Genomic DNA, 26,015 nt, shown 5'->3' with positions numbered 1-26,015 from the left:
TCCAGAACCCCGTTAGTCCTTCCCAGTTCTGGTTTCTGGGCTGCAGAGCATGGCTAGTTCACAGCTATTTGGTGGAGTAGCAGTGTGGATCATCTGGGTGCAACAGCAAGGTGGTCATGAAGGAATAGCTCCGGCCACCTCTGGAGTTCTTACAGGTATATATATATATATATATATATATATATATATATATATATATAGTTTTAGTTTTAGTTTTAGTTTTTCAGAGTAACAACACCTTCACCACACAACATCTTACCCCTGTCTGTTGCTTCTCAGAGGAGACTATTTTTCACCCCCAGGCCAGACATAAGCATCCTGGAAGATGTTTTCAAAAGCATCTGTTAGGAATGGTCCATTTTCCCTAAAAGATCTGGGGACAAAATATCCTTTGTATATTATAGGATATACAAAGCATACATATATGGTATGAAATGGCATGCTATATTCACATGAATTAATTGTAAGCTAAAAGCAGAGGCTTCAAAGGAATCACTCACTTGTGACTGGCTGCGTGGCTTCTCTAGCTCCTTCAGGCTATGTAGGGATGTTTAGCCATGTAGGGCACTTTGGTGCAAAAGTTTGAGAGGCACTCACTGATACACTGGGCTCCCGGAGGTTCAGACTGTGTCTCATTCCCCTCTGCATCCTCATGCCTAATACAGAGCTAGCCACAGAGACAGTGCTCGGGAACTATTTGGTCCATCTTTTTACTCATCCATCCTTGCTAAGAAACAAGCAAAAAAGGTAACCTTAAACTGTTGGAAAGAGCTCAGTTTCTGGAAAATTCAGACAGTTCTCAGTCAGATTCTGCCACTATGAGCTATGTGATCACCTCTCTGAGCCTCAGATTTCTCAATTTTAAAATGAGGATCCATATACACAACTCTTAGGTTGCCGCGTGAATTAAGTGTGCTAGTGGGAGGGAGAGTGCTCTATAAGCTCCCAGGTAATACACAAATAATAGTTATTAATGATCAGAAAATGACCACCATAACTAGCTCAGGTAGTAGGGTGAGGGAAGGGGAAGATGTTTTCTTCGGTTCAGAAGTCTGATCGGAGATTAAGAATGCAGGAGCTGAGGCCTCAGGAATGAGCCCCTGGGCCTCTAACAGGGGAAGGGCCCAGGTTGAATCATGACTCTGAAGCCCCACCCCCACTGCTGGGAGGCAGCGTGCAGGCCAGAGGGCAACTTTGGGTGGAGTGATGGAAGGGTCAGACCTGTTTCATACACCTGAGGTTTCCAAAGACCAGATGGGCTTGCCTTCTCATGTCTGCCAAGGAGCCCCTTGGAAGCCCCGCTCACAGCAAAGGTCATTTGTCAGTGAGGGCTAAAGTATAACCAGACACGATTACTTGGCTGCTAACAAACTCTGACCTTGGGTGAGTGTCTGTCTTCTCCTTGGGGGCCCCAATTTCCCTGTAATTAAAATGAGGGGATTGGATAAGGTAGTTTTTAAGATCCTTCAAGGTCCTGCACACGATGGTTATGTGACCCTTATTTTTTTGATTTTTCAAACATACCATCCGATTGTTTGATACTTAATCCTGGACCCTAGAGAAAAACAGTGAAAAGCAGTGTGGGGAGGCCTGGCTGGGGCCCCTTTCTGTTTATAAGTGTGCTGGTTCCTCTGGCTCCTTCTGCTCGTGTCTGGCGGGACTGCCCCAAGCTGGACATCTCCAGAGCAATCCACAATCACAGTCCAGGTGAGGGGTGGGTGGATGACGCAGGTGTTTCCCAAGCCCTGGGTTCTGGCCCAGGTAGCTCACAATATAAAATAAGGAAAGGAAGAAAAAAGGAAATCCTGCCCACTATATGCACCTAATTGTTCAGGAAGAATTCCTTTTAGGCAGGTCTGTAGCCTCAGAAGCCAGCAACAACAGCTGCTGGGTTGGGAAGTTGGACGGCTGGAGTCTCTGAGATTCTGTGACTCCCCTGTCTCGATCTCAGTCTGTTTAGATCTTTCCTATTCTGTGAAGCTCAGTTCAAATACTGTCCCCTCCCCCTTCATGTCCCCAGGATACTGTATATCTGTCTCATAGCATGCTTCATGTTGTGCCTTGTGTTGCAGCTTTTCCCTTTCATATATAGGCTAGAAATAAAATACATCCTTTGAAGAAAAATGTCGACCTGTGTATCTGGATGTGAAATGAATAGCCGAAGTTCCATAACCCCTCACTCCCACTTTCCTTAGGAAGTTTTGTTTTTGTATTGTCCCAAGAAACTTCCATTGTCCAAGCTATTGAACATGCAAGAGCATGATGCTTTGGACAGAGCGCTGGATCTGGAGAGCAAACACTTGGGTTTGTGTCTCAGCTCTCCCCTTGCTGCTCGGAATTCAGCTTGGGCAAATTCTGTCTCTACTTCGACTCTCAGTCTTCTGCTCTGTAAAATGGGATAACAGTTCTCCTATCTTACAGGCTTGTTGTGAGGACCAAAGAAAAACCAATGAAAGCAGTTTGGAAACTATAAGAGGTGCTCTATTTATCTCCATGCTTGTCACTGTGACTTGACTGTAAGCACCTTGAGAACAGAAACCTAACCCATCTGGAGCCACTTCCCCACTGCCCTGAGTCCTGATGACCTGTCTGGAACAGGAAGGTGTGGTGAATGCCAGGGACAGGAGCTGAATCTCAGGCAGTGCGCCACACCAAGAAGGGTTAATGCTTTGCTCCTGCCCTGGTTCTGGGCACACCATTCCTTGACCTTCATGTGGAACCAAACCCAGTGGAGAGGGCCACTTTCCTAAACTTTCTTGGCTTTCAAAATACTGCTCCACTTTGAAAAATCTGCAATTACTGTTGACATCCTCTATCTTCCTCAGCTCCTATTTCCTCAGATTCTGGCCCCAATTAATGCTTTCAGAGTTGCCCCACGCACATAGGTGAGCACATAAATGTATGTGTATGTGTGTAGAAAGGGAGGTAGAGAAAGAGAGAGAGATAGATAAAGTGGGCAGGAAGATTCCATTTTCTCAATGCACCAGATGTAAAACTGTGGAAAATTAGAGCTGGAAAGTTTCTCAGATATTATTTAGTCCAATCATTCCCTTTCCACCTTTAACAGACAGAGAAACTGAGACCCCGAAAAGGGAAAGACCTTGCCCAGGGAGTTGGTGGCTCTGATGGCCAAGTAAACGCAGGAAGGGGCAAGCCTCTGGTCTGATGGGCTGAGGTTGAGGGAAGTAGCCTGGGAAGGTGGGTGGGACCCAAGAGGAGATGAATATGGCCAGAAGGGGGGGGGGGTCAATCCAGTGAAGCAGTTGGGACCAACTGCAAAATTCCCCTGTAAAGTGGAAATATAAGAAATATGAGGGTTGTGGTTTAGCAAGTTATTATGGGTCTTGCTGAGCAAGGAGAGGGAGGAGAGATAAAAAGAAAAAATAGAGCAGAGCAGAAAAGGAGAAAAAAGGGAAGAAAGCAGGCTGAGCCAGGTAAGTGGAGGACATTCACAGTAGTGGGGTCAGTAAAGGCTGAGTGTATCACATCAGTAATCTTGTCTCATGCAGGACATCTAGCCACTTAGTAAGTTCCCAGTGGCTCTGCTGCTTGGTTTCTTCTAAGCTTTGAGCTTATGAGCCAGTCTTTCTTTTCTTAGCAAACTCAGCATTTCCCCCCTGCCCACTGTTTGGAGAAGTAGCCCCAGAATGTAGGCTTTACCTCAGCAGATTTGGCACATGAGGGCATCAGGCAGCCAGGCCAGGCTGCCAAAGCAAGAACACACCCACTCTCCAGCTACGATCTGATTTTTAGATACACAGTCACAATGCAAAGTGAACTCAGCCCATTTTACAGACGAGGGTAACATAGTTTGCCAGTGAAAATAACAATTACCACAGGAGTAATAAAAATAACTAAATAGGTATTGAGAACCAATAATTGTACTGATTAAGAATGAGAGTCCACAAAAAAACTAAAAATGGAACTGTCTTTTGACCTGGCAATTCCACTGCTGGGATTATACCCGAAGAATCCTGAAATGCCGATTCAAAACAACCTATGCACCCCAGTATTCATAGCAGCATTATTTATAATAGTTAACTGCTAGAAACAGTCTAAGTGCCCATCAGGAAAACAGTGGATCAGAAAACTGTGGTACATTTACACAATGGAATACTATGCAGCAGAAAAAAAGAACCCCTGTCCTTCGCAACAGCATGGATGGAAATGTAGAGCATTATGCTAAGTGAAATAAGCCAGGCAGGAAAAGATAAATACCATATGAGCTCACCTATAAGTGGAACCTAATCAACAAAACAAACAAATGAGCAAAATAGAGCCAGAGACATGGAAATGAAAAACAAACTGACAGTGACCAGAGGGGCGGGGGGAGGGAACTAATGGGAGAAAGAAAGGGAAGGGTCAAGTCAAGGAACATGTATAAAGGACCCATGGGCACGGACAAGGGGGCAGGGGGACTGAAAGTGGGAGGTGGGTGGGTAGGGCTGGGGAGAGTAATGGGGGAAAATGGAGACAACTGTAATTGAACAACAAATTTTTAATTGAAAATTAATTTTAAAATAAAGGGGGTTCTAGTGAGAAAAAAAAAGAATGAGAGTCCTAGGGCCATACCCATGTATTCAAATCCCAGTTGCATCTTTTAGTACCTGTGTGATCTTGGACGGGCTGCTTAATTTCTCTGTACCTCAGAGCACAGATTTTATCCATCTATAAAATCAGGATAATAATAGTGTCTTCTTCTTGAGAAGGCTTTGGAAGGATCAAATGAGTTCACCCAGGTACAGCTTTTGAACAATGCCTGGCACATATCTGCTGCTCAATAGATGGTGGCCATTATTGTCATCGTCATTATGTGCTGGGCACTGTCCTAAACATTTTACTGATATTACAGCATGTTATGATTACTCAGAAGATAACTGGGGCCCAGGTACAAGAGGAATATATATATCTAGTCCATTGGTTTAAATTTTTTTTCTTTTCCCCCCAAACTGAATCCGATGTGGAACCCCAATATATAAAACAGATACAAAGCAGCATGGTTCTGATTGTAGGAAGATGGGGGAAGTGTGGGGGCCTAGAGCCCCCAGACTCAGCCTCCCCTTGTTCTATCCTCCCCAACATCCCCAAGGTGGGCCTTGAGGCTGCTCCCCGCCACTGTGAGGCACAATTCACAAGCCCGGATCTTAGACATCTAACTGCTTTATGCTCAGATGAAGATACCATTGACCCTAAATGGGTAAGGAACATGCCCAAGGTTACACAGTAAGTCAAAGCCAGAGAGGAGTACAGTGCTCCCCTTGTTCTGTCCTCCCCCAGGTGTGGAGGACAATAACTGGTCAAAGAGAACATTCTCTTTGGTTAAACTACAACACAGAACATCCTGGCTTGGGAAGAGAAGAGCTAGGGGAGAAGAGTGAGCAGGAAGGAAGGGGACGCTGATCCGGAGGCCCTATCCCTGGGCCTTGAGTTTTAGCAGCCAGTTTGGACCCTCCTACCCTGCTAGAACCGCTCCAGATATCAAGACAATACAATACCTGTTTTCATGGAGACTCTCATTGCACAGGGTTTGGGGTTCTTTTTCGACAAGAAATGTAGTCCCCTGTCCCTGAGATCTCCAGCCTGGAGGTTGCAGCTGACCTGAGGCTAAATCCTGCTTTCTGATTGACCCAAGTGGGCATTTTCACACAGCTCTTTCTCCTCCAGGGTTCCTGGATGGCAGAGCTTGGCTTCTAACCCCTGATTGTGGGGGAAGTACAGGGGACTGGCCTGGTGCTGTGCCCCTTCACAGCTATGTGTGGATGCCCCTATCTGTTCAAGACATGCCGCTGTTTATCTGAGAACTTATGCATTGCCAACTTCTGTTTCCAGCCTTTAGTATGGGTTACCTGAGGACACCCCAAGGAGAAGAAATTATAGAAGTTTTTCCTAAAGAGCTTTGGGGCTTTTCTGGAACCCTTTCTTCTGACCTGATTTCTTGAACTGCTCAGGGCCCATAAGAGAGAGAGAGAGAGTTCTGGGAGACTGAATCTCCAGGGCAGGACAAAGTAGGCACACACACTGGAGGGCAGAGCCCAGGAGCAGGGCCCTGAGTTGCTTGCCCCCTTCCTGGGTGGAACTCAGGATCCCCAACTGGACCACGAGAGGGTAGAGCCGATGCTCACTGAGAACCAACCAGGTCCAGGCTGGGCTGCCATGGAGGTTCAGGCCACTCAGGGTGGCTCTCTTGTGACTGACCTGGAATCCCAGGGGAACATACCAAGTGATGGATGCAAACAAAGCTTGCCCACTGCCACAGCTAGCCAGCCCTCCTGGCTAGTCACAAGGGGGTGGGGATACAGGTGGCTGATTACTGACCCCCCAAGTGGCAAACTGCTCCTCTGACACAAAAGCAGCTTTTGTTCATGGCCAAGCCAGCCTCTCAAATGGACAGAGCCCTGACCCTTGAGCCAGACTGCAGCATGTGTGTTACCTTTGGTAGGGGCTACAATTTGCCAGGTGATGGGAAGAGGAGGAGGGGCTCCTGCCAGTTCTGACTGGGTGAACGTGTGTGAACTGAGGCTAGGAAATTGAGGGTGAGGGGCAACTGTGGGTAGGTGCTGTAACTACTTCCCAGACAAAGGCAGAATTAGTAAGCATGAGAACTGAGCAGCCCATGTTATTTATACAAGGACTGGAAGAAAGTGACGAGGCAGGGCGAAGAACTAAGTAGAGTGAGTCCACCACTGACAAGCAGGTCTTATCAAAGCTTTTGTATTCGATCTACAGAATAGTCTAGGGAGGTGGGTGTTATTGTCTCCATTTAATAAGTGAGGAAACTGAGGCCTAGATAAGTGTTATATGTCATCTAATAAGTATTGAAGCTGGCGTTCAAAACCAACGCTGCTTTGAGAGTTGCAGTTCTTAGGGGAGGCCATCATCTGGAGCTGGTAAAATCCACATGTGTTATTGTGGATTTGTTTGCAAGAGCCAGTAATTATCCTTTCCTCCTTCCCATTTTACTGAGGCTTGGAAAAGGCTGATGATTGGGCCATAGGCATACACAGTCAGGTGGAGACTGGGAAAGGCTGAGGTCTGGGCCCTTGATCTTTTCTGCCTCCAATTGGAAAGCTGCAGAACACTGCTAGAAGTAGCACTTCCCCTGCTTTACTCTCTGTGGCTGGTCATTTCCATTTACAAAGTACTCTCAGATCCGTTATCTCCAGGCTTGCAGGGCAGAAAAAGCTACCTGCTTTTTAGGTGGAGAAACTCAGGGTCAGTAACTTGCACAGCTTTTTTTTTTAACTGAGTGATCTAGAGTTGTGCTCCAAATCCCCACTACTCATTCACAAAGTGTACTTGGCCAGCAAGGAGAGGACTGAGCAATGTCGCTGAAACATAATGTTTGAGCCCAAAAGAAGCAAATGCCAACTCCCCAGGGTGACTTTAGGCCCTTCTCACTTCTCCATATAACCCTCTGAATTGCACAGATAGTCTTGGAACCTTTGATGGGGCAACAGAGAAGCCAGTGAGCTCAGTTCTCCAGAGTGGACTCCATAGCCACTGGGTTTCATGGCTTACCAGATATCCCATCATCCCAAACGGCTTTGTGGTCAGAGTACCAAGTTTGGTCCAGTTACCTGAAGGGCAGGATGGGGTGGGAGACCTTCTCTTTCTTCCCCTTACCATTTGTGGTTTGCATTTCATGCTCAAATGTTGAGCCATATTTATATTCTTCCACCCCAGTGACAGTGGGGAAAGAAAATCCCAAATCTCTCAGCCACCATTTTGTTTGGTCAAGACTGCCTCTGGGCCGCTCCCTCACTCACACACTCTTCATTCAGTCCTTTAAGAAATATTCCCTAAGTGTCAACTCTGTGCCAAACTCCTTCCTGAGCAATGAATATGCCATAAATAATAAAATGCAATCTCTTCCCTGAGAGGGCTCAAACTCCTATTAGGCAGGAAGACATATAGATATAACTAAGCTCAATATAGAATGATTGCTGATGTAACTGAGCTGTGGGAACCCCCAGAAAGGGAATGGCTTATGCTCTTCATAGGAGGGCCTGACAGGCCAGGTGCAGGGAATGGAGCAAATAACTCCACCTCTTTGTGCCCCAGCTTCCTCATCTGTAAAATGGGATAATAGCACGTAGAGGGTTTCCATAAGAAGTCTACAAGTTAAAATGTGCCAAGAACGTAGAACAGTGTCAGATGCATTGAAAGCACCAAACAACTGACTGTGAAATAAGTTCAAGGAAATAAGGATGAACATTTTTGTGAAAGAGAAAAGCATAGAAAACACATCTGGAGGGTAACAAAGTTAAGTTAATGAGGTTCTAGAAATGACAGACGATTGGGCTGGATGACCTTGGGCAGCACTCTGAATGTCCATCTGGAAGTGTGGTCTTGTTCCTGTTGATGGGTGGGCAGTCATTTCTGAAGCTGGATGTCCTTTGATAAGAGGACTCCAGTGTGGCAAAGGACTCCTGACTGAAATTCTAGGGCTCTATCCACCAGCCCTATCGATGCTAGGTCCAAGAGACTGCTGTAAGCCAGGAAGCAGTCAGTTGCCACATATAAATGAGCAGCCCTGTGCACAGCCCAGGCCCTTACATAGCATCAATGTGGGGAAGGGTGAGTTGGGTGGAGAAGTTCCACATCTCTGCCCTCAAGGAGCTGCTGATCTAACTGGAGTAAGACCTATGGCTTCCAAGAACCAACTCAATCTTCCTGGTGGAAAGTGGTGGAGACAGGTGAGTAAGAGAGGCTATGCTGTGGCCTGAGGCATATGTAGTGGTTACTACCCAAGGCTGACAGACTGGGCTTAAAGCCCAGTGGTCACTTCCAAACTGTCACCACGAGCAAATCATTTAACTTCTCTGTGCTGCAGTTTTGCCGTTAAGAATGAGAGCGATGATAATAATTTGACCCCCTTATAGAGTTATCGTGATGATTAAATCATATGTGAAAAGTGCTTAGACTGCTGGTTCACATCAAAAGTGGTTCATAAACATTGGCTCTTCTCAGTGACTGAGGGCCTACCATGTGCCTGGTGTCTGGTACCCCTGCAGTAAAAGGCAGTAGCCTGGAGCATAGGAATGCAGGGACTGAAGTGGTCCATCTTCTTGGAGTGCCAGCTTTTCTCAAAGACAATAGGAAATTCAAGTAGATGTTTAAGATAAAAGCAGGCACTTCAAAGACATTCCCTGCATGGAGCCGAAGTTTCAGGGTCCATTTTCAGCACTTGCCTCCAGAGTTTCTTCCCATTATTTCCCCATTGCCCTTAGGGCTGCTTGAATACAAAAGTTCCAGACACACAGGCATATGTGAACTCATTAAAACTTTACGATGGACCATTCCCTGGGGCAAGGATGATGACTGCCATCACAAGGGTGACAAATGAGCTTTGGGGCTCAAATTCTGCCATCACCACTCTTAGCTGTGTGAACTTAGCAAGACACATTAAGTTTGTTGTCCCTTGGTTTCACCACGTATAAAATGGGGGTGGTAGGAGGTTGTGGTAAGAATGTTGCCAGGCATAGAGTTAGCACTCAGTACACATTAGCTTTTATTAAATCCTTTCTCACATTTCCTCCCACAACAACATTGTCAGGTGCGTGTCATCCTGTCATTTTATAAAAAAGGAAATTGAAGCTGTAAGAGGTTAGGTCAGATTTGCTAACAGAGGGAGGGCATTCCTGCAGTTGGGAGGGGCTGGGAATAAATGACCTTTGGGGTCCTCCCCAGTTACCCGGTTCTGTGATTCCAGTTAAACTTTGGAGCCCTTTCACATCACTGTTCTGCCTAAGGCCGGAGCAGCAGAACTCAGGAAGTAGGGGAGGGACTGGCCAGGGAGGGAGATGCCTTAGCAGGGTAGGAAATGGCCGCAGCCGCCCTTCCTTCTAGGTTGCTGCCTTCGGAGGGGCTGTGTCCCTGTGTCCCATGTTCCTGCCTGACCAGTGAGTGAGCAAAAGGGAAACTCCTGTGCACGGAGGAAGCTGACTGAGGCCTCCTTTTCCCCAGGGGGGAACTTGTCCCCATAGTAGGTGTAGTGCAGGGACTGCTGGAAACACAGAAGTCAAAGGGTTGGCAATAGCAAGCTAGGCACAGAGAGGAGCCTCCGGATGGTTGTTCATTCTGGTTGAGATGGTCCAGCATGGGGACTGCTGACAGACCAGAGAGTACTGGGAGAGAGGAATGAGCTTCCCATGGTTTATGATCATATAGAGGAAAGCCAAAAAGAATCCCATGAAGCAGCCTGACCTAGTAGAAGGTGGAATAGACAGGAAATCTGTCTTGACTGTGAAACAGACTCACTTGGGCAAGTCCTCTGCCACACGTGAAGAACGTGTTCATTCAATAAATGTTTTGTGGCACACACCTAGTGTGTGCCAGCACTGCCTTGGAGAAAAGGATGACTGACAGGAAGATCGAGATGTTAATCTCATATTTCCTTCCAGCTCTGACATTGAGTCTAAGGACAGTGGGTGAACAATCTCGTGCAAATAAGCACATCTCATTTCACAAACTCGTCTTCCTTTTCCCAGCCTGTCCCTCCATCTTGCGGTCGCTTACCTCTACTCTCATGGCACAAGGCATGGAGATGATAGAGGGGTGGGCTGTGACGTTCACCTGTGTATCCCCTTACTATAATTCCCTTGGTGTCATAGGATTATTATCTTGTTACAGATGGGGAAACCGAGGCCGAGAGAGGAAAAATGAGCCAGGTTATACCACAGTTGATGCACAGCCACTATTAGAATGTTGCCCTTACTGTCCACCACGAGATGTGGAGTGGAAATGCCAGGTCTGAGAGCTGGCAGCTTTCTGTCTTCCCTCCATTGTAAACAAATGCAGATCAGGTAATGCAAGTTTGCTTGCTGCATGTGCAAGCCAGGGTTAAGGGAACTTAAGTTATATAACTTAGGGTCCTGGGTCCGGGCTGTTTTCATGGTGGATCTCTTGGAGAATAAAAGTGCATCTTTCTTTACAGACACTGTACTCGGACACCATGCTCAGCCCCTCTGTATCCTCACAACAGTCCTGCAACGTAGAGATAATTGTCCTCCTTAGATAATTGCCAAGTCATTTGCATTCTTGGGCCTCAGTTTTGCATCTATAACATAAGCGAGTCTATAAGGCATGCTTCCCCTCATAAAGTCCAGGATAATCTTGGTACCAGAAGGGTTTCACTGTGTCCGTGTTTGGACCCTAGGTCCCCTTGCTGTGGTCAGACAGAGAGCCAGAGTAAGTGTCAAAAGCGACTGGGCGCCTAGATGGTGCAAGCCACCTTCTTTCTCCATCTGACTGCTGCACAAGGTCACAAGTTTGGTGATATTTGGGGTAAACAGGTGGCAGACAGGCTGACCCGGGGACAGAGAAGACCCTCACTCTATCACACTGAGGTAGCAGAGTAGGAAGGAGTGGGATTCCCCAGGGAGACACCTCTAAAATAGGGGACCAGGGTGTAAAGGGTCAGATACGAGGCCCGGTGGCGGTAAGGAGCCAGAGTACAGGAGCTAAATGACTTGAGGCCAGTGTGGAACAGAGAAAGGTGCGGCGGGGGGGGGGGGGGGTCCCGGCTCAAGGTGGGGGCGTGGAACTTTCTAGCTGCTATGAGGGGCGGGGCAACAACCAGGCCTTGACTCCCTCAGCCCCGCCCTCACTCGGTCCTTCCCGGGCTGCGGGCTCAGTCTGGGTGCAACCACCCGAGGCGCCAGCGATCCTGCTCGCTGCCTGCAGCCTTCTGAGCCGCCGCCGACGCATGGCCGAGGCGCGGGGCTGGGGGCCGGCCGTGCGGCTTCCGAAGCCTCAGACCTGGACGCCAAGGACGCCGTGGGGTGTGAAGGGCATCCGGGGCGACGCTCCGCGCTGGAAACCAGGTGAACAGAGCGGGGTGAACCCTGGCGAGAGGTCAGGGCTCGGCTGCATTTGGCTGAGAGTTTCCGCGCTGCCGTCCCAATCCCCGTGGCTCTGCCCAGCTCCCAGCCCTTTCGTCTTCGGTTCTAGTCCCGTTTTCATGTGGTAGCCCTAGGTCCGTTTGGGGAAATCCCACCCCTGGCTGGTAGTCGCCCTTTTTCAGACCTTCCACCTCAGCATGCCTGCTTTCTCCTCATTCTTAGCCAGCTCTTGCTTTGCCCCAAGGTGTCTTGTCCTTTTATCCCTACTGTCTGGCTTCATTCCTACCCACCTCTCTCTCTCTGCCTTCATCCTGAACTCAAGAAAAAAAAACCACATTATTTTAGTTATTAACACACAGTAGGTGTTTAATAAACCTCTTACTCCTACAGCAGTTTCTTTGTCTCTGCCTCTGGTGTCGCACTTCCACCCTCCTGTCTGTCTTCCTGTCCTACTATATGTCTAACTCTCAGTGGGTATTTTCACCTCTTCATTCCATTGTCTGTCTATCCTTCTATGTCTCTTTTTATCATCGTATTCTTGGATCTCACTACCTATTTAGTAGCTCCCTACATCTCCCATCCCTTTAAGGGTCCTTTACTGCCTAACTCTGTCCCCTAATTGCAGGACACAACCCAGTTCCCCTGGCAGCACATTTTTGGTCTGCTTGAATTGACTGAAAGCTCCATTCCAGGGTCTGTTTTCACTCCAATAGGTCGCCCAGAGTGCCCGGCACTTTGTCTTTTTAAAAAATATGTCTTTGAGCACTTAAAAAAATTTCCAGGCTCTGCCTGTTCCTTTTCCCCAGTAAATTGTTCCTTGCTCCTGCCAAAATGGCAGGGAGGAAATGGCAAATTGGGTTGGGTTTCTCAACATAGATTTGTCATGGAACATGAATTCACTGAAGGATAGGGCCCACAGAGATGCTCAGATCAGACCCTCTAATTGCACAAATGTGGACATGGGGGCCCAGAGAGGGTAAGATTCTCAGCGAGGTCACACAGCACATCTGTGGTAGAAGCAGAGTAAAAACCGGAGTTGCAGTGCCCTGCCCCTGACCCAGAAGCCTTGGTGGAGGTGGGGCACAAGAGCCACTTTCTTTGTGTTTTCTGGAAGGGTATTCCTGTCCATCCAGAGACATAAGGTTTCCAACCTGGAAGCATCACTGCCCTACCTCTCACCCTGTCCTCTGGAACCTGACCTGGCTGCCCACCTGCCTGAGTTGGCCACTCTCCATCCGGAGCTGCTGTTGCTTCCCTTAGTGGCATGGCAGTTCCAGGAAGACAGGGACACCCCAGCTGTTGGGCCCATCTGCCCTGTTTTGGGCCCCAGCCCCCTGTCAGCAACTGGATGCCCACGTTGACCGACACATTGATACATATGCATTGGGAAGCCCTTCTCCTGGATGACAATCAGATCAGAACTTTTATTGAGTGAGAGAGAAAGGGGGAGGGAGGGAGAGCCGGAGGGACAGAAGGGGTATTGGGGGAGTGGGGTGGGAGACTGTACTTAGGGAAGGGCCTGCCATGAGGGGACAAGGACTCCAAGACCAAGAGGAGCCCATATTCTGTGTTGAGTGGCCTTCAAGCCTCACCACACACCCCAGGTTCTTCTTTTCTGATGTCATCCTGGTGCATCTGAAGGCTGTCTTCAGGGAAGGAGCTGTCTGGATGTCCAGGGGATGGGCTGTGTCTGATTGAATTGAGATTGCCAAGTCCTAGAAACCCAGAATCACAGGGGCAGACTGGGCCAGGCTCTGGGCATAGCCTGTAAAAGTGCCCCCACATGCCCCCACAGCCCTCCAACTTCATGGGTGTCAGATTTGATTACACCAGAGAGCAGGCTGATTGATGGGGTAGCCTTGGATGGTAAGGCAGAACCCTGTCTCTCCTCCTCTTCCAGCTCCTCCTCACCTTCCTAGGTTGTGTCCTGGGAGCTCCTTCCCTAGAGGGATATGTGGAAGGGTCCCAGGCAAGGGAGCAGGATCCTGAACTCTGTTTAAGGGCTCAGGGTGTCCACTGCAGAAGGGTGAGCTGGGGGCAGTGTTGGAGGCAGAGGCCTGGTCTCTAGCCTTCTAGGCTGGGTTGGCTTCCCATCCTCTGCCTTTTCACCTAAGCACCCACTTCCTTTTTTCTCACTTTGCTCTGTCTGGCCTGGCCCCCAGCTACTCCCCATCCTCAGAGGACCCTCATGCCCCCAACCCCTTCGTTGCTCTATAGAAGCCCCATGAATGTTGCCTTTCTGGGAGCATCACTCCCCCAGGAACACATAGAGAAGCTCACAGAAGCAGAGAATGTGCTGGAAAGAAGGGACCCTAGAAACCATGGCCCAGTCCTGTGTATTTTCAGATAAGGAATCTGAGCCTAGCCAGGAAGGGGCAAGCTTGAGGGCTGAAACTAAATCAGGCAGAGGAGATTATTGGGGGGGGGTTGAAGGAGGGTTACCCTAACCTTCGCTGCTTGTTTGTGTTCATGGAGAGGGTACAAGGACGCTTGTGTTAGAAATGGATTTGCTTTTACTCATCTTCCCTCACCACCCTGTGACCTTCCTTTGAAGGACAGAAATGGGGTGTGGAGTGGGTGGACATACTGCTCTGGGTGTCAGTGCCACAGTCCCCAAGTGCTCTGCCCAGTGTGTTGTTCTCTCTTATTTTGGGGGGCCAAGGCAGGTAGGCCTCCCTGAGGGAACTGGGGAGGGGGAATGCTCCATCTGTCTACAGCAGACAACCTCTTGCCCCTTTGAGATGGACCAGTGAAGCCAGGGCAGGGACCCATCCTGGGCGTGAAATGGGGCCCCTCAGACTGTCATGACCTGGGGGGTCTGTTACATGGAGACTGGGGGCCAGCCCTTCATCAAGCTGACACTTTGGTGTTTTTGGGGGGGAAAGGGACAAGATTTGGGGTGTCCAGGGAAGAGTCAGGGACAGTGACTGAGTGGGCCTGGGTCCAGGTTCCTGGAGGCCTCATGAGCTGCCCCAACACTTTCCTTTCAATGGAGTAAATGAGTGCTTCTGTGTCCTTGCTTAAGGAGGGGGAGCCCAGAGAGGGTGAGGGACCCCTGAAAGTCCCCTGGCCTATGCCTGGCTTGGCCAGTGCTCCAGCTCCCCACACAGCCAGCCAGGGGCTCCCAGCCTAGCACAGAACTCCCCCTTCCAAGGTCTCTGGTGTGTGGAGTGGGCACCCCTACAGTGGTCCCTGGGCCGAGACGCGGTCTTTGTACTCCTCTCAAGACCTAGCTCTCCAGCCCCCACCCCCACTTAGCAGTGCCCACTCAGTGAGGTGCCTGTGTGCCCCTCACCGCTGCAAGCTCCCCCCACCACCACCTCTCTACCTCCCCATGTCTAGCTGTACTCTGGCTGCTCCTCTTAGTTCACACCCCCCTGCCATGGCTCCTGAGGATTTTTTTTTGATGAGGTGTAATAAAGTATCCCATGTTGTGGGATCCTGTCAATAGCTCCCTTTCATGGAGCTGGGTGGGGGCCCTGAGACACCAGGGAGCTGGCCTTTATCCTCCCAGGCCTGATGGGTGGGCTTTCGATCAGGCATGCAGGAATGTGTGTGCAAGTGTGAGGGCATCTGTGGTCATGTGCTGGATGGGCCTGTCCGAGTGTAATTCATTTCCCCCTCAGGCTTCTTCTCCCTTTTTGTCGTTCCTGGCTGAGTTTCCTGGAATTATTTGCTGCTGCTTCTCGAGCTCCGTGGAAAAGAGTAGTGGAAAGGTCTGTTTGGTTTCTTCCTTGCCATTCCAGAGTAGGGCCATAGGTCTGCTTGCAACAGCCTCAGGAACCCCCATTCCTAGGCAGGGAGGGGTGTAGGGACTGCTGCAAACCCTCAGATAGGCACTTATTGGAAACCAGGTGTCTTGGAATGAGGCTTAGGGTAATAGCCTATGAAGTTTCTCCCTGCTGCTGCCTAGCAAAAAAAAAAAAAAAAAAGGGGGGGGCTGATTAGCCCTGGAGAAAAGCTTAGCTCTGCAACACATTCACTGCCATCTTGCCACCTGTTGCCACCCTTTGCAGTGTACCCTCATAGTCACTGTCTCAACTCGGCCTGCTAGGGGTTGTGCTCTACCTTCATCGGACAGGTGAAGGGACTGAATGTTGGAGCACACAATGACTTGCCTTGGGTGACAGAGCCAGAGAGTGGGAGAGCTGAGACTAACACCCAGCTCTCCCACTTCCTGATCCAGGGCTTCCACTGTGTCTAACAACTTAGAAGTACTTTTTATGTGCAAGCCAGTATTCCAAGTGTGATTTAGCCCAGAGGATCTGTTCAATAGCTGTATAAGGTCAGGGCTGTGATTATCGTCCACACTGGAGAGATGAGGAAACTGAATACAGAATGTTGAAAAGTAATTTTCCCAAGGTCACACAACTAGTTACTAGCAGAATTGAGCTTTGTACCCAGGCTGTCTGGCTCTAGAATCCATTGCCCTGCCTTTCACCTGCTGCAGTTGTGGTAAAATGAGGGAAGCCCCATACCTTGGGCATACAAACACATGTATGCATGCGTGCACCCCAAAGCCTTTTTACTTGCCCTCAGCCAGCCCACATGCACTCTATGTTTTCCTGTATGGTGGCTGAGCAGGCACCCAGGACAGCAGCAGCAGTACTGTAGGACACGCAGGCAAGAGTGTGGGAAAAGTGACGCCAAGGATCTAAAGGCTCCAGGTATCTTTGGAGCCATTCAAAATGCAGAAAGGAGCTTGTGAGAAGGTACCATTTCCTTATCTGTTCCAGGCACCATATGCAACACTCTGGCATAGGTTGGAGGGTTGGGGGTGGCTTGGGGAGCAAGAGATGGTAGTGGTATTGAAAGAGATGAGCTATCTTTGTCTTTCTAGAGGTTGAGCTCTTTTTTGCCTTTCTGAAGCTCATGGGATAAGAGAAGGAGGTCAAACAAGACCCAAAGAAATAGACCAGATATCACTTGGGCCATTTCAAAATGTCACAATATGAATGGCAAATATTAAGATGGTAATTTTTCCTGGCAATTGTGTTCACTCAAGCAATTCAGCGGGTACTGTTATTGAGTACCTACTCTGTGCCAGACACCGGGAAGCTCTTGTTCTAGTTATTTATAGCAATTGCTCTTTTTGTACCTTTTGTACTTTTTGTACTCTGTAGTTTTCTGGTTTGATTGCCCTTTCTTTAAAAAAAAGAGAGAACTGAGTGTCTCAGAGTCCATCATATCTGAGTTAGTTAAATGTATCTACTGAAAGATGAAATGGGCTTGCTCATTATTCATACAATTGTAACTTCTTCATGGTTGTTCTCTGCATATCTTTCACAATTCACTCATCCACCAGTAAGTAAACATTACTGAGAAACTGCTGTAGGCACAGTGCTTGGTGCCAGGGGGTGGAAAGAATGGGCTGTTGGTTTCCTGCCCTTAGGGAAGCTGTAGGATCATTGCAGGGCCCACACTGTTATATCCTTGTAACGTTTTCCTGAAGCAAGGTAAGTTTCAACTCAGAGCTTTAGGGATGCTTAGAAATGCAACAGCCTAGCCTCAGAAAAGAGGCAATCTTTCTTCCCACCCATCATAAGTGCACCCGACTCTGGGTAGGATTTTGTATCCTGGAGTGAGTCCTGGTGTACGGGTGTCATCCCCATCCAAGACCCACAGGGACGTGGCTCATCTTGAACAAAGTGCCACCTGCAGTCTTGCCATTGCAAGGAAAGGAAGGGTACACACACACTTGAGGTAGCCTTGCTTCATCATTTTTCCTTTGATTCTCACCAGGGACATCAGGGAAGGAAAGTAGAATTCCAGTTTGGCCTTATGGACTGAAGGTCCGGCAGGAAGGAATGCCTGGCATTAGATCTGGCTCTGCCACTGCCTCCAGTGATGTTAAGAAAGTTGCTGTGCTAAGAATCAGTAAATTTTGCTTTCATCCGTGTTGGGTACTCTAACCAACAAATTAGATAAATGCAGTACCTCCTTTCTAGGAACCTCAGCTTCATTTCTCCCATCTGTTAGGTATGGAGAAAATAGCAGTGTGCAGGTATTTTCCCTGCCATGAATTTCCTGGGTAAACTTAAGTGGTCATCTATTCTCAGTTTCTGTACTTGTAAGTGTGGAGGATGGTGGTTGGATGTATGGGCTCTTGGGTACTCCCATCCCTGACTAATAGGAGTCTGAAACTCAACAATGAAATCAAGGTTGTGAACTTGTGTTTCACCCTTGTGAGGAAAGGCGAGACAGAAATGAAATCCTAACGCTTTCTTAATGAATTTAAACTGGCTTTCTTGTGGTACTTGCTGTTACAACTCTTGGGAGCTCTCTCCTGCCGGGATTAATGCAGATGCCCCCAACTTTTCCATGCATTTCTCTGTGAAGGTAGAGTTTGCACTTGGGATTGAGAGCTGAGGGTAGTGGGGAAGTTGTAGAATGCTGGAGCCTGGCAAGGGGGTAATGACAACTTCCTGCTCAAATATCTAATGTCAAAAAAAAAATCTAATGTCTGTGTTCTCTCTTAATTGCCTGTATTAATCAGATCTCACAGGGAAGTTGTGTCTTCTGAACTCCCGGTACATTATCCTCAGCCAGCCACTGAACCGTCCCGTGCACATGGCACATATACGTAAATCCCCCACACAGTGCCCGACACATACAGACCTCAATAAATATTAGTGCGTGTCACTTCTTCACCCAGTCGCTGGCTCTGGGCTAGCGCCTTTTCCACCACCGGCCCCCCCACCTAGCGGTGTGACCTGAGGAAGAGGCAGCCGCGAGAGGATTGGAGGAGCTAGGAGGAAGAGCCCCGCCCACCACAATTTGGACGACTTTCTGTGTAGTCTGGTGGGCCGGACTGCATGCTCATTGGTCGAGGGCCCTATAGGTGGGCGGGGCGCCCCGACTGCCCTACTCGCTGCTGCTCCCTCCCCACCTGCGCTGAGTGGCCTCGGTTTGACAACAGCTAAGGAGCTGCGGCAGCTGCTTCTCTGGCTGGCACCGTTACCCCCGCCCGACCCCAGGCTCCGCGCGTTCCCAGGACGCGGTAGTCCCGCCTGAGCTCGCTTCCTGTTCGCTGGCAGCTGTGTCTGAGTCTCTGACCTAAGGCGGTGGACGAGGCCTCCAGGTAGGAGTTGGGGCGACAGCATGGGAACATCCGGACCTATGCAGGGGAAGCGAGCCAAGCCACTTTTGTCCCAGAATTTGGGGTTGGAGTCTCCGAAATTGGGGGACCCCCTGAGCCTGTCGGCTGTTTCTCCTAGCGAAGCCTCACAAGTGGGGCGGTGGAAAGCGGCTGCCCGCCCATTATCCCCAGGCCTGGCTGGAGTCTGGAACCATCGCTCCGGGGTTTCAGAGGGGGACTGGAGCTATACGTGGGTGGCGGGGCCCCTGGCTCTGGGCCCGGGTCATGTCGCTTCTCCTACTGTCTCCTCCTTCCTCTGTGTTTGAGGGCATTTCCAGGAAGCTCCTGGTCGGGCGGTATGGGCTTTCCCTTTGCCAGTGCCTTCCCTTCTGAGAAATGCCCGGACTTTCCTGGTATTAGGGTAGCTGCTGGGGTCAGGTGGAAACCTTTGGATAAGTCGCATCTTTCAGGGTTCAGTTTCCTCATTAAGTCCAAAGTGGTTTTGGGTTAGAGAACCCCTGAGCCTTTTAGTAGAAGTTCTTTGGAGTTTCCAAATTAGATCGTCTGCGATTCTCTCGATTTCTCTTTTCCCTAGACTCTTTAAAGTTGAGCCCTGAATTATGACTCCAGAAACTGGGGTTCAACCACTAATTCACCTGACCTTAGCAAAGTCATGCACCTTCTGTGTGCCAGTGTTTTCAACTGCAACTCAGGTGGTGGGCTAGCTAGATTGGGGGGTCTAAAGGGCTGGTCTCTTCTGCCTTGACATTTGATGACTCCATGTGGGGCTCCGGGCTCGTAACCGGCAGGTGAAAGGTTGTGTCTGAGATGCTTGGGGTGTGAGGAACTATGCAGGTGGAGAGCTTTGTGGTGATTATGCAGCTAAGCCAGCTAGAAAACCAGTGGTGGTGGGGAGGGTAAGTGGCCAGGTTGAAGGTGGGGAAGGGTGGAGTCAAGACAGAACCCCCTTCCCCAGAGATCGGGCTGGAGGCCCTGACTTGTCTCCTTCCCACTTGGAGCATCGAGGTCTGCCGACCAGAGAAGAGGGTGATGAATCACACCCAAGGCTATTTTCAAACCCTGACTCCTACTGTGGGACCTGTTCCCATCCTCACTCTAGTGGTTGTTGTTCCCACCCACCATCTGTCTTATTGCTTTCTGAATTTTCCCTTCACTTTCATCTTCCTGAAATGGAGGAAGACAAATTTCGTGTGGGAATGAGAAGGCAGGCAGCCCAAGGGTGCAGAGAAGGTGGGGGTTGCAGGTGGCTTCTAAGTGGTTGATGGAGCAAGTGGGAAGAGTGTGATGGGGGCGATGATGTTGGGGGCAGGGGAGTGTTTCACTCTAAAACCACTGCTACTATATCAGTGAACATTCTGGGTCCTCATTTCTGGGATTTGGTTTTTGTCCAACTATGTTCTGGATTTGGGATTTTTGCTCCCAGGGCCTCTGTAGTTAGGGCTACACAACACTATGTGGACAGAGTTCATTTGGTCTCCCTTATTTGCTTGCTTTCTTTCCACCCCTTAAGAAACTCTTGGATAATTATGCTAACCCTATCCGTATGTCTGTGGCTCCCCTCCCTGATATGGGGACAAAAAGCTGTTGGGAGGTGAGACATCTGGAGGTGTTTAGAGCTAGAAAAGGAGTTGAAGTTGTGCAGAGGGGCTGTGTACCCTGTGTGCGTGTTGGGGGTGAGGCTTCCGTATTAAAGCACAACACCTTCTCAGTTTTAGCAGAGGAGCAAAGAAAGTGGCACACAGAAGCCCAAACTTTGACCCTTTCTGTCTTCTTGAAGATTTATGATTTCATTTTTAGGGCTACCGATCAGAGAAAGAGCAGAGAACTCCTGGAGCCAGGTATAGGGATGGCAGCAGTGACAGGAAAGTCAGAAGGTCAGGAGAGGAGAGGACAGAGTCTCTCTGATCAGGATGCTATTGCAGCTGCTGGTGCGTTTTGGCCAGGAGACTCCCGGAGCTCCCTGTTGCAGCCCTGGAAAGTTCAGATTCAACAAAGGCAGCGTGAGGAGTTTCTGGCTGAAAGGAGTTGCCACTGGCTTGAATACAATGCGAACTTTTTCCCCTTGTGCTGTTTTCGGTAGGATGAGTATCATAGCCCAGGATCTTTGGGAGACTGTTATCAGGTAAAACAGAGAAAGATGAAAGGGTTTTAGGAGGGGGAGTGTGAGCTTCACCCTGCAACCGTAAACAGAGTAGTGGAAAAATGGACTGTGTGTACAGTTGTTGTATCAAGTGTTTATTAAGGCTCTATTCATCTATGACTTAGGGTCTTGGGGTGTGTGTGTGTGTGTGTGTGTGTGTGTATAGGAGGGGTGTTGGTCCTGGTAAACTTGAATCAGTTGGTTGGAACCCACAGTATGGATTGTTGTCACAATCTGAAGTGCTGTGTTTGTATGCTAAGTCTCTTCTTACCCAGCATTCTGCCTTGGGAACTGGCATGCTGACCATTGCTATACCTGTTACTTCAACCAGCAGGGAGTGTAAAACTGATGATGGAAATGCTCTGGGGATCCAGGGTGGTACTCGGCAGAGAACAGGGAATCCAGGCTGTGCTGCTGTGCTTGACCTCTCAGACTCTCGGTTTTTCCCCCCACTTTTTCAACTTCAGTGGATTAAACGAGGTGATCCATTGCCAAGTGTTTTGTAAACTACCAGGTTCTGTACAAATGATTAAGTCCAGGCTTGGTCCTTGGTCTTGTGGAGGACACAGAGTATAACTGCACCTTTAGGGAATCTACCATCTAGTTTGGAAGTTAGTGGCATAGATAATACATGATGTGCCAAGTCTTTACTTTGGTGAGGGCTTTAAAAAATTATTATGAATGGCCCTGGCTGGTGTAGCTCAGTGGATTGAGCACAGGCCTGTGAACAAACAACTGTGGTTCGATTCCCAGTCAGGGCACATGCCTGGGTTGCAGGCCAGTTCCCAGCAGGGGACTCATGAGAGGCAACCATACATTGATATCTCTCTCCTTCTCTCCTTCCCTTCCCCTTTGAAGATAAATAAATACAATCTTTAAAAAAACTTACCAAAATTGGTGAGTTTTAAAAAACTTAAAAAAAATTATTATAAAGAATTTTAGGCCCTGGCTGGTGTAGCTCAGTGGATTGAGCACAGGCTGTGAAACAAAGGGACACCAGATCAATTCCCAGTCAGGGCACATGCCTGGGTTGTAGGCCAGTTCCCAGCAGGGGACACAGGAGAGGCAACCACGCATTGATGTTTCTGTCTCTCTCTTTCTCCTTCCCTTCCCCTCTGTCTAAAAATAAATAAATAAAATCTTAAAAAAAAATTTCAGCCCTGACCAGTGTGGCTCAGCTGGTTGAGTATCATCCCACAAAGCAAAAGGTTGCTGGTTCGGTTCCTGGTCAAGGCACATGCCTAGGTTGTAGGCGTGGTCTCTGGTTGGGGCACGTGCCAGAGGCAGCTGATCCACATTTCTCTCACACATCGATGTTTCCCTCTCTTTCTTCCTCCCTTCTCCCTCTCTAAAAATAAGTTAAAAGGTTTAAAAAATAATTTCAAATACATAGAAAAGTAGAAATGTTATTAATTAATAAGGCTCCATGTACTCATCACCCACCTTGAACAGCCATTAGTCCATGGCCCATCCTGCCCTAATTGTACCTCCATCTTTCTTGTTATTTTGAAATAAATCCCAAACACCTTATCAGTTTATCAATAAATTGTTCAATATATAGCTCTACAAGATAGGAACTCAAAAAAAAATAGCCATGGTACCACTATTGCAATTAAAAGTCCCTTAATATCACCATGTATCCTGGCAGTGTTCATATTTCCAGTTGTTTAGGAGGGCATTCTGCCCTGGGAGGCCTGACCAGGGAGTGAGTGCTTTTGATTAAGGGGAAGGTGATTGACAGAGGCAGTGACATTTGAGCTGAACCTTGGAAGAGAGGCTCAGGAAAGGTTCGACCTGGAGGGATTATGGAGCTTTAGCCCTCATTTTACAGCACAGCCGTCCTGTCTGTGGGGCTTCAGCTTCAAGGCTCCCTCATGGAGGCTTCTTGTGCAAACTCTGTGCCCTCGTTCTGTAATTGGTAAATGGGAGTTGTAACTCTCCCACTTGCCTCCCCACATCCAGGACCATCCTGGAGCTCGAGGTCCACAGACCTGGGAGAATTCCTGGGAGGCTACTCTCCTTCCAGCCCCTCCCCTGTTCCTGGCCCCTGAGGCCAGTTTGAAGCAAAACAGGATGCATTCAGGATGAGCGTCTTTCCCAACTTGTCATCTAATCGCTGTGGCCCAGCTTTGAGCTTCCTTTCTCATTCATGATAAAAACCCTCACTGTCTCGCTTTTCCCTCCCACTCCAGTAAGGGTGTGCTGACTTCCTCTGTATCCGGGCCAGCCCTCCTCCACCCTCGTGTAGGGCTACGGGAGAACTTCCCTCATCTGGGCCTCTCTTCCCACCTCCCTAGAGCAGGCTGTGAGAGGGACTGGACGGACAGACCCCACAAGTGCTCTCCCTGTCTGCGGCCTCCTGCTCTTGGGCTGTCCTTGGGAAAGGAGTGGCTTTTTTCCAACAAGTCTGGGGTCCTGCCACTGCTTGGTTAATGATTGAGCTACATAATAACCACCTCGGAAAGTCACCTCTTGGAGATGGCCATTGACCAATTCCTTGTCCACCTCAGGTCTTAAAGGGACCCCATCCTGAACCATCATCACCTTCCCCCAAGGGAACATTAACAAACATTCAGTCATGAGAACTTCTGGGGCCAATTAAACTTCTGCCGCTCTGTCTTCGCTTGGGCAAACAGAAGTGGTTATTCACATTGCTTCAAGGACACAGGTTCAGCTTAGGTAGTGAAGGAATTGAGGTGACAGGGATTCTGATGGGCAGTGGGGTGAGGGTTTTCTTAGGCATTGGAGTTGGGGGGCAGGGTAGGGGTGTTTCCTGGAGCAGTTGATCACCCTGGCTCATTTTAAAAGTCTGAAAGAGTGAGGAATGCCCACGCAGAGGATCTGTCATTACTTTGGGTAGGATGGAGCCACGTGTATGTCTGTTCCAGCACAGCTACGGGTCCCTCCACACCAGGCTGGGATGTGAGCTGCCAGCCACGTCATTGCTGCCAGGCTGCAAGAGGAGACCTTCCTCAGCGAGCCTACATGTTGACAGGCAGTGGGAGGTGGGAAGGGTCGGGCTAAGACCCAGGTCCAATTTAGAAAGCTCTAGACCACAAGCCATTTTCCATAGTGTCAGCGAGAAGAAAAGGGATCAACATTTCATGAACCCTATGGGTCTCACTGTAGAGTTGGGAAACCTGCTTTCTAGGTGTGCCTCTCCGTAGCTACCTCTTCATGAATGATGTTAGAGAAGACTTGTGCTTTCTCTGGGCCTCAGTGCCAACATTTTTAAAATGGGAAGGGCCACAGGCACAGATTCAGCGGTCTCTCAGGCTCCCTTCCAGCTATGAAAGTATATGTTCCCAGTCAAGACCCTCTTTCTACCCACAAGGCAAAGGTAAGCTGGCTTCAAATTCTGACAGACCCAGTCACTAAATATCCTTACCTGGCTGATCAGTTTGGGCTTGCGGGGTATTGCGCTGCCATAGCTTGGGTTTTCCTTGAGCATGGGTTTTTGTGCAGTTTGATCTCTAGTCCCTCCCCATGTTTGGGTCTGTCCCAGCTGGCTACCCTCTGACCCATGGAACTGCAAGTTAATGAATGACCTGTTTCCCCTGGATAGTACCAGCCCAAGGTGCTGCTGGGATCCCAGGTCTCTGTGGGAACTAGCTGGGGGCATAGTCAGCTCAAGTCACCTTTGTGCTTTCTTCCATAATGCCCCAGAGATAGGAAGCAGACAGAACTCAGTGAAGAAGGGCCTTTAGAGGGCATTCGGTCCAACTTTCCTTCTGCAGTTGGGGTCTTCCTGCCAAATACTTGTGCAGTTCCTGTTCATGCATCTTCAATACCTAGGAGTGCAGTGTTTCAAGGCAGTTGCTTTCATCCATAGAATGTCCAAAAGTTTTATTTTATGTTGAGCTGAACTCTGTCTCTTTGAGTTCTACCCCTGGGCCCTTGCTCTTCTCCCTGTGACCACCTAGACCCTGTCTGCTCTCTCTGACCTTCAGAGTTCTGAGGACAGAACCAAAGTGTCCCCTGCATCCTCTCCAGGCCAAACAGCCTCAGATTGACCCTCCAGGGACCTGAGACCAGTCTCCTTCCCAGCCTCATTACCATCCTCTGCAAATACTACTGTTTGTGGTCTTTGGGGTGGGAACTGGGGTTCTAGAAGCTCCTCACTGTACTTTGTTTATGTCTAGCCTGAATTTTTCCAGAAGAATTCTCCACGATCTTTTTCTTTTTCTTTTTCTTTTTCTTCAAGGTTTGAGTTCTTTTCTTTTTTTTTTTTAGATTTTATTTATTTATTTATTTATCTTTAGAGGGAAAGGAGAGAGGGAGAGAAACATCAATGTATGGTTGCCTTTTGTGTGTCCCCTGCTGGTAGTTAGCCTGCAAGGAACCGGCCTGCAACCCAGGCATGTGCCCTGACTAGGAATCGAACCGCAATCGTCTGGCTCGCAGGCCCATGCTCAATCCACTGAGCTACGCCAGCCAGGGCCTCCATGATCTTTTTCTGAACTGCAGAATCCTGGGTCTAAGCAATTCCTGCAGCTCTCTCTGATTTGTCCATCATTCAGGTCCAGCCAGCTCCCATGACTGGGGGACCCTTGGAGGGGAAGGCCACCTTCCTATGCCCCCATAACACAGGGCAGTCCTGGTGAGAGGAGGCACTGCCCTTGATGAGTTGACTGAAGTGTACTGTGTGGCAGCTGCCAGTGTATACTGCTTTCCTGCCACTTGCTTTCTTCTCTTGAGCTGGTGGGGGTTGGGGAAGGGGATATTTTAAGGAGCATTGAAGCCGGAAATGAGTATGAGCCATGCCCACAGTGGAGCCTAGAAGGGTGAATCAGACAGGGAGAAACACCAACCCAGTCATTCCTCTTGTAGCAGTCAGTGACCATGACAACGATGAATCCTCCCATGTCTTTCAAGTGCCCCAAGCACTTTCACTTCCATGGTCCCATTCTTGTCAGAGCAGCGCAGTAAGATA

General features: G+C 49.0%; 1 protein-coding gene across 3 annotated transcripts in view; it reads left to right on the top strand.

The window, feature by feature from the left end:
• The first annotated feature begins 11,621 nt into the window (after positions 1 to 11,621).
• The window catches only part of STARD8 (StAR related lipid transfer domain containing 8), a 39,553-nt gene continuing 25,159 nt past the window's right edge, over positions 11,622 to 26,015 (top strand). Inside the window, exon 1 of one of the 3 annotated variants that reach the window (XM_037045966.1) lies at positions 11,622 to 11,825. In XM_037045966.1, the coding sequence (XP_036901861.1) occupies positions 11,708 to 11,825 (118 nt within the window). In that variant the 5' untranslated portion in view covers positions 11,622 to 11,707. Of the gene's footprint in view, positions 11,826 to 18,725; positions 18,925 to 26,015 lie in introns of those variants that run through there. The other 2 variants (XM_037045967.1, XM_037045968.1) reach the window with 2 other exon arrangements.

Source organism: Sturnira hondurensis, unplaced genomic scaffold, assembly GCF_014824575.4.
Source record: "Sturnira hondurensis isolate 20B ecotype Veracruz unplaced genomic scaffold, ASM1482457v3 Scaffold0004711, whole genome shotgun sequence".
In the NCBI taxonomy this organism is placed as follows: Eukaryota; Metazoa; Chordata; class Mammalia; order Chiroptera; family Phyllostomidae; genus Sturnira; species Sturnira hondurensis.
This window is presented reverse-complemented; position numbering and strand designations above follow the sequence as displayed.